Raw genomic sequence first — 14351 nt, 5'->3', positions numbered from 1 at the left:
CTATTCATTTTCATAGTTAATTGCCCTCAGTATTAAGAAACCTGATGTTCGATTTGTGTATCATCTAAAAATACTTTTTAAAAAGACTGGTAATGTGATCTCCTTACGTACAAGATGTGTAGTGTTGACAACAGAAGGTTCTGAATTCTACTGATGCTTATAGTCAGCCCACCTTATTCAGCATGTCTGCTTTCCAAGTTGTGACTTTTCCATAGCTAATTTTTGTCCCTTAAATTCATTTTCCTTTGCTGCCCAGTCAACTAACCAATACAGTCAACAAGTGATTTGGGTAGGTACTTATATATAGGGTAGCCAATTCATTCTTGGATTGTCCTGGTTTTAAAACTGAAAGTCAAAAAAAAAAAAAAAGAAAAAAAATCTGAAAGTCAGCAACGTGATAACTCCCCTCAGTCCTGGACAGACTGGAACCATTCATCACCCAACTTGTATGGTGCCCATTACACCTGACCTCATCCCTCTACTGCACACCCTTACAATTTTGTAGTGTTTTTGGAATGCTCTCATCCGCATGCTAAGGGAATGCAAACCTATTTACTGATTATCTTTGCAAAATATAATTAAGGTAAATGTGCTAAAAAAAATACCTACTTATAACTCAAAACTGTTTTTGGTTTGTCTGATTAATGACTTCACATCACTAGCTCAAATAATGAAAGAATGACTGTATAGATATTTTAAAATAATCTTCCATTGAGAAAAGAAAAATTGGCCACTTGGAAGATATCTCAGCAGAGTCATCCCAATTCTCTAAAGGCACTGTTCAGACTATACTCTTGTTTTGTGTGTCCTCCAGCTCAGCCATCTTATGTCTTTCCTCTTCTGCCTTGGCAGGAGTTCATTATCAGACAGTGATTGCTGTGCTTCAGCACATTTAGACAGCAGTGGGAAGAAAATGTCTGGGGAAGTCAATGAAGAAAGACAAAGGTCTTCATAAAGATAGAATATAGTATTAGTTCAATACATTTCTAAATACTGAGTTCTTAAACTCTCTCCAAGACAAACAGGTATTTATCAACAACCCGTTCTGCATGATACCTCGCTATCGTGATATTTTTCCATAGCATGGAAAAAATCCAGGAGGTAGGAAAACAAAATAAAAAACTGTGATAGAAGATGACTTCAGTCTTTATAATTACTCTAACACAGGAAGCTGAATGACAGTGTGATGGTTAATATTCCTTTCTTGAGAACATGATTATGGTGAGAGATGACTGAAATTTGGAGAAGCAAGTATATTTTTATACATAATGATAATGAAAAGTTTTTATTCTCTTCTGTGTATTCTTCAAGTTCTATTTCAGGTTAACCTTACATCATCAAACATTCTGTAAAATGTATTAGCCAAGTCCATGCAAGGTCTCCGTTGTACAGCAAGATTATGTGCTAGAAATATGACCACAGCATGTATATTGTTCCCTCTCATTTTTTTTTCTGTTTTATTTTCATTAATGTCTTTAACAGCAAAAAGGGATCAGGAGGCTGCCAACAGCCTATATATTAGAACAGTTTTTTAAGGAAGGAAATGGACGAGATCTCAGTCAAAAATCAGGACAATCACTTGAAATATATGATCTTATTATACCAGCTGTTAGATCCAGAATACAACTGTTTTACTTTTATTCACTTTATTTTATTTATAAATTGCAATTTCTTGATCCCAAAATTTTATTCTTTATATATCCAGTTACTTGTATTGATATTTGTTTATGTTGGGCAGTGTGTGTGTGTGTATGTGTGTGTGTGTGTCTGTGAGTGTGTTATCTGTGTGTTTGTGTTTATAATCACATGATTTTTATGATGGTGTTTAAAAGAAGTAACCCTTCCACAGCATGTCCTCCTCACATTCTTCCACCAGAGAAGAGGCCCCCTGAGCCCCCCGGACCTCCACCGCCGCCACCTCCACCCCCTCTGGTTGAAGGCGATCTTTCCAGCGCCCCCCAGGAGTTGAACCCAGCCGTGACAGCCGCCTTGCTGCAACTTTTATCCCAACCTGAAGCAGAGCCTCCTGGCCACCTGCCACATGAGCACCAGGCCTTGAGACCAATGGAGTACTCCAACCGGCCCCATCCAAACAGGACTTATGGAAACACTGATGGGCCTGAAACAGGGTTCAGTGCCACTGACACTGATGAACGCAACTCTGGTCCAGCCTTGACAGAATCCTTGGTCCAGACCCTGGTGAAGAACAGGACCTTCTCAGGCTCTGTGAGCCACCTTGGGGAGTCCAGCAGTTACCAGGGCACAGGGTCAGTGCAGTTCCCAGGTGACCAGGACCTTCGTTTTGCCAGGGTCCCCTTAGCATTACACTCAGTGGTCGGGCAACCATTCCTGAAGGCTGAGGGAAGCAGCAACTCTGTCGTACATGCAGAGACCAAATTACAAAACTATGGGGAGCTGGGGCCAGGAACCACTGTGGCCAGCAGCTCAGGAGCAGGCCTTCCCTGGGTGGCCCCAGCTCAGTCTTCTGCTTATGGAAAACTCTATCGGGGGCCTACAAGAGTTCCTCCAAGAGGGGGAAGAGGGAGAGGAGTTCCTTACTAACCCAGAGACTTCAGTGTCCTGAAATATTCTTTCCCTATTCATCCTTCCATCCAGTCCTCAAAACCTTTAATGAAATCATTTGCCAGAGGGAGGTAGTCATCTGCATTTGGCTAGTGCGAAGCTGTCCAGTGTATTTCTTGCTCACTTGCTAGAAGCAAGTGACCTATAAGGATGTTGGCACCAGTTCCTCCTGGATGGGTGACAGCCAGAATTTCAGCTCTACCTAGTAGATACAGTAGAGAATGTGAAAAAGAGTCATTAAATTAAAAAGCAAATGTTTTATTAGCTATTGACTGCACTTCTTGAGCAGAAGAGAGAACAGTTTCAGTTTTGAGATGGCTCAGGAGAGGATCCATTTGGTTTTTAAAGTTTTGGGACTTTTTTCTCTTTTGGTGGTTTCTTTTAAATTGTAGATTGGGTTGTTTTTGGGTTTCGGGGTTATTTTCTTTTGAAGAGAATAGTGTTCACAAAATTTGAGCTGCTCATAGGCTTTTGTTAAAAGGAAAACAGAGTGGCCTGGCTGATTGAAATAAATGTTTTCTTCCTCTCCACCATTTCACATTTTTGCTTTTAAGTGAACACATTTTTCCCCATTGAGCATCTTGAACACATCTTTTTTCCAAATAAATTACTCATTCTTATAGTTCCCTCCACTTTGAAAAAAAGATGTGCCCCTCTCCCTGCACATAAACCAGGTTGTAGAAGGTGGCATTCTTGGGCAAGTAGGTAGACTTACTCTATCTATTTCTGTTTTTTATTTATATTTATATATTCTCTCCTTCCCTCTTACTCTCCTCCTACCCTCTCCCATCCTCCCTCTCTCCCCTCCCCCTTTTCCTCTCCATCTTTGTTTCTCTTTCTGCCTCTCCTCCATTCCCTCCCATTTTGAGTAATTTGTTTGGAAAAAAATCATTAAGATGCCAAAGAACCTGGAATAATTCTTTTTTTTTTTTAAATAAAGGAAAGGAAATTCAAACTCCTACATTGTTCTTTGTAAAATGTTTTTTAAAAACCATGTTCTGATGGGGAAGTTGATTGTAAATGTGGACAGCCTAGGACTTTGCTGTTGAGCTGTGGTTAGAGATGAAGCCTCCAACGTAGAGGGCTAATAAGAGCAGTTAGTATATTGTTTACACATATATTTTTATGTCCAAAAAAAAAAAAAAAAAAAACCTTTCAAACCAAGCATTGTGATATTGTCAAAGAAAAAAAATACATCCTGAAAATATGTGGAAATGTAACCTAGTTTAGGGTGGGTATTTTTCTGAAGATACCTTTTATAAGAGATAGTTTTAAAACAGCTTATTGAGAGAAAGAACAGTATTGACATATACACATCCCAGCCATGTATATCCTGCCAATTCTTTTAGAGATTTTTCACTGGAGAGATTTGGTTTTGGTTCTGGTGGTAAAGGGGGTTAAAGTATGACTTCCTGGCAAGAACTTGGCCTTATTATAAACAGGAAATGGAAAAGAGAACGACTCTCAGGGTTGAATAATTTGGGAGGCTTCTCGTTCTGTCTTCCATTTCTTCGTGAGTACCAGCATACAGAATGTGACATGTCATACAATCTGTCTGCACAGACTTATTGCATGAAGCTTAGGTTAGCTCTCTTACAAAGAAAAGGCAAAAACATACTTCAGCATCTTGGAGGATAGTTTCCAAAACCTAAGTAAAGGTTTGTGTTGCAATGCCAAGTTCTTATATTAAATAAAATCTGCGTATAAGAGAAAGGTGCATCAATTAACAAAAGAAAACTTTATAAAGAAAAGAAGAACCCACTTCAGATACTTACATGAAGACTTTTCCCGTGAATCGTAATAGGTAGTTACTGGTGTGTGTATTTCTTTATTATTATTTGGTTTTTGGTCTGCCCTTGCCCTCGGGGCCAAACATCGATTAGAAAGAGAACCTAGCCATTTTGGCGTTGGTGACTTTTTATGCAAGTATGTCCAGTTAGATTTGCCAGGCACACTGAAATGCTATTGGTTAATTACAATAAAGTTCATCTGAATCTTCTGTCGACTTCTGAATAGTCTTCAGATGTGGGCCTTTATATTTTAGAATATTTCAATTAGAGGGCTTGGGCCCCAGTCCCCTGTTTTTGATTAAAGAGCCTGAGCCTCAGATACTTTCAAAAGTATCTGTTCAGTGAAAAAAATTGGTTTCCCACCAGATATGAATAAAATTTTATATGTTTTCATTGTATTTTGGTTGTCAACAATCATCAATAATTTTCCCCCTCCCTTTTCTACCCCTAATTTTTAATTATGCCAAATATTCTAAATAATATACTTAAGCCTCCATTCTCCCATCCCTGCTAGGGATGGATGTATGTGTGAGTGTGTGTATGTGTATACATGATTCCATCTCACCCCACCCCCATTTGGGGAGTCTTAACTTTTAAAAGGAAAAAGGAAAAAAAAAAAGCAAGTTTGGTAATTTGACTATTTCTAAAACCAGAGAAAAAGAGAAACTCCTTTAATATCCTGGAATCTCTGTGGAGGAAGAAAAGGTATTTGGTCACTTTTCAGCCATGTTATCTATAAATGTGATGGAAGTAAAGGTTTGGCAGAATTTCATCTTGGCTCTCTGAAAATTACAAACCGAATTAATTCCATTCAAAAGTGGTTTTGGTTTTATTTTAATTGTACCTTGGAAGATATCAAGGCTATTAAATACATTATTTTGAACAGATGAGAAATCTAATTCTGTTCACGAATAAGAGGCAAAACTGGTTTGACCATGATCATTTTTGTGGTTTTGAAACAAATTTGCTTGACCCAGTTGTTTTTATTTTTTTTTCTTCAGCTGTCCATAGAAACAATAAGGATTTGAAAATGACATCAGATCTATATGTTTAAAGCAGGGCAGTTAGCACAAATTTGTAAGTAGGACTTCTGTTAGCTTATGCCATAGACATCACCCAGCCACTTGTATGTGTGTATGTATATAATATGCATATATAGTTACAGTGCTACAATGGTTACCAGCAGGTTTTGAGAGAGAATGCTGCATCAGAAAAGTGTCAGTTGCCACCTCATTTTCCCTGACTTAGGTTCCTGACACTGTATTCCTTTCTCTCTCTTGTTTTTGCCCCCCATCGGGTGTACTTTGTCTATGTACAGATATTTTGTAATATATTAAATTTTTTTCTTTCAGTTTATAAAAATGGAAAGTGGAGATTGGAAAATTAAATATTTCCTGCTACTATACCACTTTTGCTCCATTGCATTTCCTTCTTAATCTGTACTTTCTGAGCATATCTGATCATGTATAAAGGGCATTTTCCTCCACTCTTTCTTAGGGGTTCTCCATCTCAAAATTGCTATAATCTCATAAACTGCAAAAACTAAGTTTTCAGGGTTTGAAGAGGTACTTGAAAAGACTAGGAACTAGTGAATTTTTAAATGAAAGAAACTGTAAAATGCAATTTCTTTTAAAAGTAGAAAACAGTTACACAAATAATGGTGGCACAAAGCCACTGAGAGTTGAGCATCATGTACCCTGACTCCTCCTGACAGGAGAGGTAAGTGGGTTTGAGCTCAGCTGTCTTCAGGGGAAGTCGTTAAAAGACTGTTTAGACCCAAAGGATAGTCTCTTAAACCCGATTCCCCACCCAGTTCCCATGTTCTAGAACAGGGTCAGCCTGGGGATGAGTATACTTAGGTTGATGGAGATTTCCTGATGCATTGCCAACCCTGGAAATAAATCAACGTTGTTTAAAGTTAAAATTCTTATTTTTTCCAAGATTGATCCCAGCTCCATATGAGGAGATAATTGTTTTCCCTTCCCTTACATGGCTTAGAACACAGTATAAACGTTCCCATGCAGTATGTGTGGCAATGCTGCGTGTTCAAAGTAGTTAGAGGGCAAATAAAATCCATCAGGAGAAAGGAAGAGGGGAGATAGGCGTATCTGGAAGCTGTAAGTGGGGTAACTGAGTCATAACAAGGTTAAGGAGTACTCCAGAACTAGGGAAATTAGGAGGAAGTTGATTCAAAAGCTGGTGGTGATAAGGGCCATGTCAGCCTGTTTTTGAATCCTCAAAGTTTGTATGGTGTTCCATTGCCTGTCGGCTGTCACATCTTACCCAGAAGGAGAGTTGGATTGTTCTATAGAGTATGAACTTCAACTTACTAGAGAATATGGTTCTCACTAATTCGCACTTGCTGTCTTCAATTCTGAGCCTAAAGACCAAGAACCTAGTAACCTAGACTTTTTGTCACACCCAAAGCCATTTCTGACTAGAAACTGCTGTTCAAGTACCTAAACTTCTTAGGCACTGTTTTCTCCCAGACAGGCATCCTTAATTTTATGGTAGGTTAATGCCTCGTGGAAGTTACCAGTTAATGCTCTTGGTGCTAAACTGGGATTTTTATGATTAAAGATGGCTCCATAGCTTGATTTTTTTTAAGCTATTGAGTCGTGTCTCTTCACAACTTAGTCATTCTGAAGGGCTGCATGGAATGGGAATGGGGAGTTCCTCAAGTGAGGAAATACTCAACTGTTCCATGGGAGAGGCAGTTCTGCTGTCCTCTGGTTGTCCGAGAGGCAAGGTGAGCGTTCCTGGACTCTGGTTAATTTTATTGTCCAAGTATGGCATTCCTCCTCTGTAGACACATGGTGTTTCTGTAGTCTTGGGAATACTCTGGATAAGTGTGAGGTTACTCCAAGCCAAGGTTGGAGACTGGGGGAGCACAACACCTGAAGGGAGGACTGGTGATGCCCCGCCTCCCCTTACTATTTGTAGCAGACTCTCCATCACTGTCCACCTGCTTTTCATCTCTCACCACCCAGTTAGAGTGATTTAGGCCACCAATCAAATCAATAGGTTCACTCTGCTGGGTATGTAATGCTGTTTCCTAGTTTTAAAAGATCATTCGAGTCAATTCTGAGGGCACATATCCATCCAGATCCTCAACTTAGAGTGGGAGGTGAAGGAGAAAGCAAGATAACCATCCTTTCTTGCCAACAGCTGTGAAAGGGACAGTTAACTCATGTGGGATTCAAGAGACTCTTTTTCTGTCTTCTGCCTCCCCTTTCAGCCTTCACCTCTGCTCCCATATCCTGAGACTTGCTGTGATCCATTGCTAGGCTAGTTACGGACGGTATCTGGAAATGAAGCTTGATGAGAAGAAGGTTCTGCTGTCCAAGAGGAAGCAGATAGGGCTGCTTTGCTGCCCTGGTGATTGGTCACCGAGGGGCCAAGAGGCTTTGACCACTGGATTGTTCTTATTATATCTCTTATTTCAAAACTTTACTAGTCCAAGTCTGAGAGAAAGTGGCTCATGTGGAGTTAATCTTTAATACCCCCTCGATGGATAGTTTTTAGTCAAGTTTTCACAGGTAAATAGCCCTCAACTACAACAAACTTCTCTGGAATAATATATAGCCATAGAGTAAATTCACTTAAAAACAGGTTCCCTGGGACCTGGAAGTAGATGGACTGTTGGATGTCTTGCTATGCGTGGTTGTCAACTTAAGGTAGTGTTGATAGCTCCAAAGGAGTGAAGGACGTTTTATCTGAGCCAGGCTACCCCTAAAGTAGGCAGTGTAAAGAAACCTTTTAAAAGGTCACCATGTAAGGAGATAGAGCTAAACACAGAACAACGCCTTGGTCTTGGAGGGGTGTCTTCTCTGAGAGTCTTGTCTGCTGGGCTGTTTAGGAGGGAATCCTTTGTCCTGTGTCTCAGAACTACAATACAGCCCAGAGAGGGACACTGCATGAGGATCAGCTTGTGGACAGACCACTTCCTCACCAAGGCTAATGCAGTTGTGAATGCTTCCAGCCCTGGAGAAAACAGGCTGAATCCAAAGACAGAAAGCTTAGGAGCCTGGCCCCTTTTAGGAATTCAGGAACTTAGAGGTTTGGCCTTTTACTATTATTTGAAATTTCTGTTAGGGGACCGGAGTTCTCATGAAAAAGGACTCCATCCAAGAAAGGTGGACATAGGGGTAAGAAAGAAGTGGAACAATCTGGTAGCTGTGCTGCAGGGAAAGACGCAGGGTATAAGTGCTGGTGAAGATGACGTGGATGTGGGAAACGGAAGGAAGAACTGCACGATTGGGCTAGTGACATTCAAGGGCAGTCACCATAGAGGACCACTGGTTGTTTCAGACCCCACTGGACCCCTAGTGTGAGTGAAGACGTCTTCTTGATTACAGGGCATTCCCCTTAGCATTGTACTATGGGCCTAGACCCCTTAGGCTGCAGGATATTGTGAAGGCATTTTCTCTAAGGAAGCTGGAGAATATAAGCAAAATATTAAATAATTTATGTGGGGACATCCACTTAGTACGAGAGTAAGGAGTAAATGACAAGGATACATCATGATAAAAAGTTATTTGTATTTTTCTGGTCTTAAAACTTTCCTGCAGGTGGTTTTTTGTATTTTAGGCCAATCTGGGAACTAGTATTACCCATTAGCCCTCTTTTAGTTCCAAGTGAGGAAAATGCATAGAAAAAACACCAAACCAGAATATGGGAATTAGTGTCACAGAATGTTAGAACAAAAGGACATTAATTTGTTCAGTTCAGTACCATCTCTCGCCAATAAAAAGCAAGCCTGGAAAGGCTGAGAAATCTTTAGTATGTTGGGAGGAAGAGAAAAGGGAATTAATGTTAGGTACCTACTATGTGTCAGGCACTCACTGTGTTTTGCTTTTATTATCTTGATGCTTATGCACATTGATACTAAGGATTGGAAAGGATAAAAAGCAAATCCCTTTTATTATTCTGAGCAATATGTAGGAGATGAAGATGAGTGGTGGGCCACTTTGCTCTCCAGCCACTCAGGGCTGAACTAGAGAAAGTAAGGAGTCAGTGGCAGAGAATGAGGTTAGCCTAAGAAAGTGCTCACCAAACAGATTAAAGAGAGGAATAACTTCTCCATTCTTAAAAACCTTCTAAAATGATAATTTGAGGCATGGCTGGTAGGGAACAAGCTCACTGTTGGCTCTGAGATTGATTTTCATTCTATAAAATCAGGTCATGACCTGAGAATGTAGGATTAATCTTAAAAATAGGGAACAAATGGGGCTATTCATCTTAAAGTATCTTCAAAAGTAAATAGTGATCATATACTAGAATCCAGAGGATAAACAAATCCCTCTGGTTATTATGCTTGTTTTTGTTTTGTAACACTTTGACCTCATATGACTGAATTTGTAAAACTTTGCAAAGACTTGGGGCCAAGTTCAGGGCAGGTGGCAGCCTGAAAATGAACAGTTGAGAGTAAGATTGTGCTCCTTGCAGTTGTTTGGTAAAATATCCCAAGAGAGCGGCTTCGTTGGGGAGCAGTAATATCATTAGCAGAGCCATGAGTCTGAGTGCAGGACAGCCTCTGGGGAAGAGAACTTGGGGAGGATCCCACCGTGAGGAAGCTTCTTATGAGTGAGATGGGTCACACTTGGTGGGGGGGAGTGGGGAATTGGTATCTAGAAGTCAGCATATTGATGCAGCTTATAAAATCAAACCATGCCCTAAGAAGAGGAAGCCAAAGTAAAGGAATAATCAGAAAAAAAAGTGGAGTTGATCAGAAACAGTTCTGTGAAAGTGAAGATAGAGGATGTGGTACAGGAGAGAGGAAAGTGAACAGAGAGAGGGGACTCATGGAAGAAGACTTGGGTGTTTGTGCAGAGAGCTGTGAATTGACCAACAAGGATGGCACAGGAAAGGAATAGGAGGAAATAAAGTTGGAGGAGCAGTCCTATGGGCCTGAATGAGGAATCGGAATGCAGTAGAGCAGAACGTAAGATGTGATGATACTGAGGACGTTGTTAGCTGTACTGGGTCACAGAAGGAGAGAAACTCACTAGAATCTTACTGTTCTTGTCAGACACGCAGTGGAAGAGTAGGACGAGGGGGATCAGGAGAAAGGAAGTGGGCCCATGAGAGAAAATGGGCTTGCTGGTGGCTTGGATGTGTGGGGAAGGATAAAAGATGGCCTACAGAAGACGTATTTGCTGTTGGTGGTGATGAAAGCTTGGTGCGAGGTAGCTGCTTTGTTTCTAAGGGAGAAGTGTTTGTTTCATTAGCCAGTTGATGGGATATGTCTATGTTCAGCACAGCAGAGCCTACGAGGGGGCCCACCCCGGGGCAACAGTGGAATGTGCGCTGTGTGTCCAGATGGTAGCCCGCACCCTGGCCTTTTCAGGATGGAGAACCAGGCAGGGCAGAGTCTGTTGCTGGGTTGTGCCCACAGACTTCAGGAATCCTGTCCCACTCTGAATCTGGGAAGGAAATAGTTTTGTTGTTGTTGTTGTTTTGCCAGTTTCTTCCCCTTTAATGCTTTGAAAATGGGGTATGACTAGCCTGTGGCAACATGTGCCTGTGGATGCACAATTCTCCGGCTTGATTCTTGGAAGGCCTTTTTCTGTCCCTCCCTAGGGGTCATTTGTATCTCTGGTTCCTGCTCCCAAAGCCATAAAGTGGGAGCCCCCATTTATTAATTGGGTTGGGACTGAGGAGGGGACCGGCGGGGGACTCTTTAGTGCGGCAGGCGGGGGTCTTCCCGAATGAGCCCATTAGCCAGCCCCAACGGCAGCTGAAACGGGGCCGCAGCCAAGTCCTCTCGGTTTCAAAAACCCTCCATCGCCTGCAGCAGATCAGAACAAGGCCTGCGGGAGCCCTTAGCTTCTGATTGCAGCTGTGAGGAAGGACAAAACAATTTATAGGAAGCCAAGTAGCTCCTGTCTCACTGTCTTCCTTTCTGACTTTGGGGAGGGGGAAGAGCAGGATGTTGTGTCCCCTCCCACCATGGCTTCTTACAGGCACGGAAGGGCCTAAGTAGGAGCGAGCAGGAGTGAGCGCGCTGGCAATGGTTGGACGTTCATGTCCACATTGTGGATGTATTTATACATGTTCTTGCTGTCTTCTTCCTGTCCACACAGTAGTGTTAAATCAGCTGCCACCACTTACACGAGGGCAAAGCCAAGTGAGGACTGCATCTGAGGGAGGTGGGGCATGTTTATCCTACTCCTTCCTGTGTGAGTTTCAAGATTCAGGGTTAGAATTAATTTCTTTTCCTCTTGATAGGAGAGGGATGGCACTTACAGGAAGGCCTTTTCCCAGGACTGGCTTGTCCCTTTGGTTAAACCTGCAGGAGAAAGGCGAGCATATTCAGGGGAGTTTCTCTCTGCTGTGTCCCTGGGAGAAGGCTGAAGGGCAGGGATATCTCACTTCCTTGAGGCAGGACACTGGGGCCTTCCCCTGTACAGAGCTAGAAAAGAAGTCCCAGTAATCCAGCCTCACAGTTCAGAGCAGGAAACTGAGGCTTAGGAGAGGGGAGTGCCTCACGCACTCAGAGTTCCCAGCAAGTTAGTGGCAGCCAGCTAGGACTAGATCCAGGAGGCCTGTGTGAGTATAGGGGCCCAACCACAAAGTCACCCGCTCTGAGAGCCCTGAGTTGCCTCAGGAAAGCAAGGAAGGACTGTGAGATTTTTGAGGAGCAAGGAACAGAGATTGAGGGGGGAAAGGTGGATTTGAAAATCGTTAGTGGAAAAATAGATGTTTAATGTGTTTTTACCTTAAAGAATAATGTTTCAGTGACATGCAAATTGTACAAATGTAATTTTTATGTAGACACAGGAGCTCGGGTCGATTGGGAAGTCAGTGGGATCCGTGGCCAAAAATCCTAATACACTCAAGTTACCCCAAAACGCAGTGAGCATTCTGCCACCATCTCTGGAGCTGGATAGCAGGAAAAGGTCAGGGGCAGTGAAGCGTCCGCCCGAAATCTCAAGCCCAGTTCTTTCTCATTACAATGCAGCGATATTGGAAGACAAGGAAAAAGGGAAAGAAAAATTCTCATCTGCTCGAAGATCGAGGTGGGAGGAGGGGGTCTCTGAATGAGGGACAGGATGATAGGACTCAAAGCAAAATGAGATATTCTTGAGATCACAGCACGTTTGGGGGGAGGCCCCTGTTCTCCATTTTTATTTTTATTTTTATTTATTTATTTTTTTTTTTTTTGCCAGGCAGAGTTAGACAGTGAGAGAGACAGAGAGAGAGAGAGTTATAGACAGTGAGAGAGAGAGACAGAGACAGAGTTATAGACAGTGAGAGAGAGAGAGAGAAAGGTCTTCCTTCCGTTGGTTCACTCCCCAAATGGCCACTACGGCTGGCGCGCTGTGCTATCCAAAGCCAGGATATTTTTATTTTTGAGTTACTCCATGTTCTCTGATGAGGCAGATACCCCACAGCGACCTAAACCCTAAAGTGAGTGCTCAGTTGGCTGATGGACATGGCAGGTTCTGGAAGTCATTTCCCTCTGGTCCCCCGACTCGCTTCCCCTCTGAGAACCCCTCCCACATGCATGACAGCCCCTTCACACACTTTATCCCTTGAGCACCTAAGATGAGCCACTGGCAAGCAGAGGGGAACAGTCCTAAGCTGCAAGCAGAACCCTAAAGGGAGAAAGGCACCCATGGGCAGCTTAGAGATAGAGCGGCTGGTTGGGGTCAGAGGGCAAAGTGAACACTGCTGATGACAAAGACAGGGATCAGTGCAGGTCCTTTCCATTTTGTCCGTGACACCCTAACTGATAGCACAGGGGAATGTTGGTCCCCAGGCAAAGTAGCCCCTGCCCAGGGAACAGCTTAGTTCTGCTTGCCCAAATTGTGTCCAGTCTGCTGTCCCATGCACCTTTCTGTTTTATACTCAGCACCTTCGGTTTTCTCCCCGCGGAGCCCTTCTTGGGAAAGCTGTTCTTGACAAGAGAGCCTCAAATCTAATGATTCGATCCGCAGCCAGGTGACTTCCTCTAAGCCACCTGCTGGGACTAAACATACTAACCTTTGTAATTCTCGGTTTCTTAGCTTCTATTTCTGTTGAATTTCCTAACTTATTCTGAGTATCTCTAAGTGTAGGAACTAGCCTGGGAGCTAGTTCCTTGGGGATAGGAATCTTAGAACGGCCATGACTCTTTCTTCCAGCATACTTAAGGTGCATTTAAATCCTCCTGGGGGATTGAGGATTGAAGGAATTGGAGGAATGGGAACCATCACCACCACTGTTACCTGCCAACACCATGTTCCCTGGGAGAAAAACTGGAGAACGACCTTTTTGGCATCCAGGTCCTTGTCTCATGTCTAATGTGAGCTGTCATACTTCTTTACAGGTGGTGGCAGCAACAGGAATGGCCCCTGAGGAACTCAGCAATGTCCTTCAATCGCCTCTCATCCAGAGCCTAGCCAGGTCAGTCTCTTCCACAGACTTGGAAGCCAGGTAGGGACTGAGGGCCAAGCAGAAACCACTGGCTTGCTTTAATAAGAGGTAACCCTGCTGCCCTGGTCCCAGGAAAGTTTCATTCCTGAAGATTCCCAGAGGAATTTCCTTAGCTTTTTGTTTTTGTTTGTTTAGTTGTTTTTTTTAAGATTTATTTATTTTTTGAAAGGCAGAGTTAGAGAGAGGCTTTCCATCTGCTGGTTCACTCCCCATATGACCCCAACAGCTGGAGCTGCAGGAGCCCAAGAACTTGAGCCATCTTCTACTGCTTTCTCAGGCCATAGCAGGGGGCTGTATCAGAAGTGGAGCAGCCAGGACTCGAAGCAGCACCCATATGGGATGCCGGTGCTGCAGGCGGCAGCTTTACCCGTTACGCTGCAGGGCCAGCCCCTCCTTAGCTTTCTTATTTGATGTTCTGGTGCCCTACCTTCCCGTGAACAAGGTCTCCCTCTGGCTAGAGTGGGTAACCCCCTTTGATGGCACTAGCCGTCGTTTCCCTCCTGTTTGTTAATGGGCATTTCTCTACCGAGGGATGCTGATGTCAGTTACTTAGTCACT

General features: G+C 42.9%; 1 protein-coding gene across 17 annotated transcripts in view; it reads left to right on the top strand.

Annotated features, from left to right (window-relative positions):
• CDK12 (cyclin dependent kinase 12) overlaps nucleotides 1-14351 on the top strand; it is a 79941-nt gene that overhangs the window by 56843 nt on the left and 8747 nt on the right. For 6 of the 17 annotated variants that reach the window (XR_016224147.1, XR_016224146.1, XR_016224149.1 and 3 more), the window contains exons 14-15: nucleotides 1850-2267; nucleotides 13687-13763. Coding sequence is in view for 4 of the 17 variants with exons in the window: in XM_002719339.5 (XP_002719385.3) it covers nucleotides 1850-2562 (713 nt within the window). In the remaining 13 variants the exon portion in view is untranslated. Of the gene's footprint in view, nucleotides 1-1849; nucleotides 5779-13686; nucleotides 13764-14351 lie in introns of those variants that run through there. The other 11 variants (XR_016224155.1, XR_016224156.1, XR_016224154.1 and 8 more) reach the window with 4 other exon arrangements.

Source organism: Oryctolagus cuniculus, chromosome 17 (genome assembly GCF_051225735.1).
Source record: "Oryctolagus cuniculus isolate XC-2025 breed Fujian yellow rabbit chromosome 17, ASM5122573v1, whole genome shotgun sequence".
NCBI classification, from domain to species: domain Eukaryota; kingdom Metazoa; phylum Chordata; class Mammalia; order Lagomorpha; family Leporidae; genus Oryctolagus; species Oryctolagus cuniculus.
This window is presented reverse-complemented; position numbering and strand designations above follow the sequence as displayed.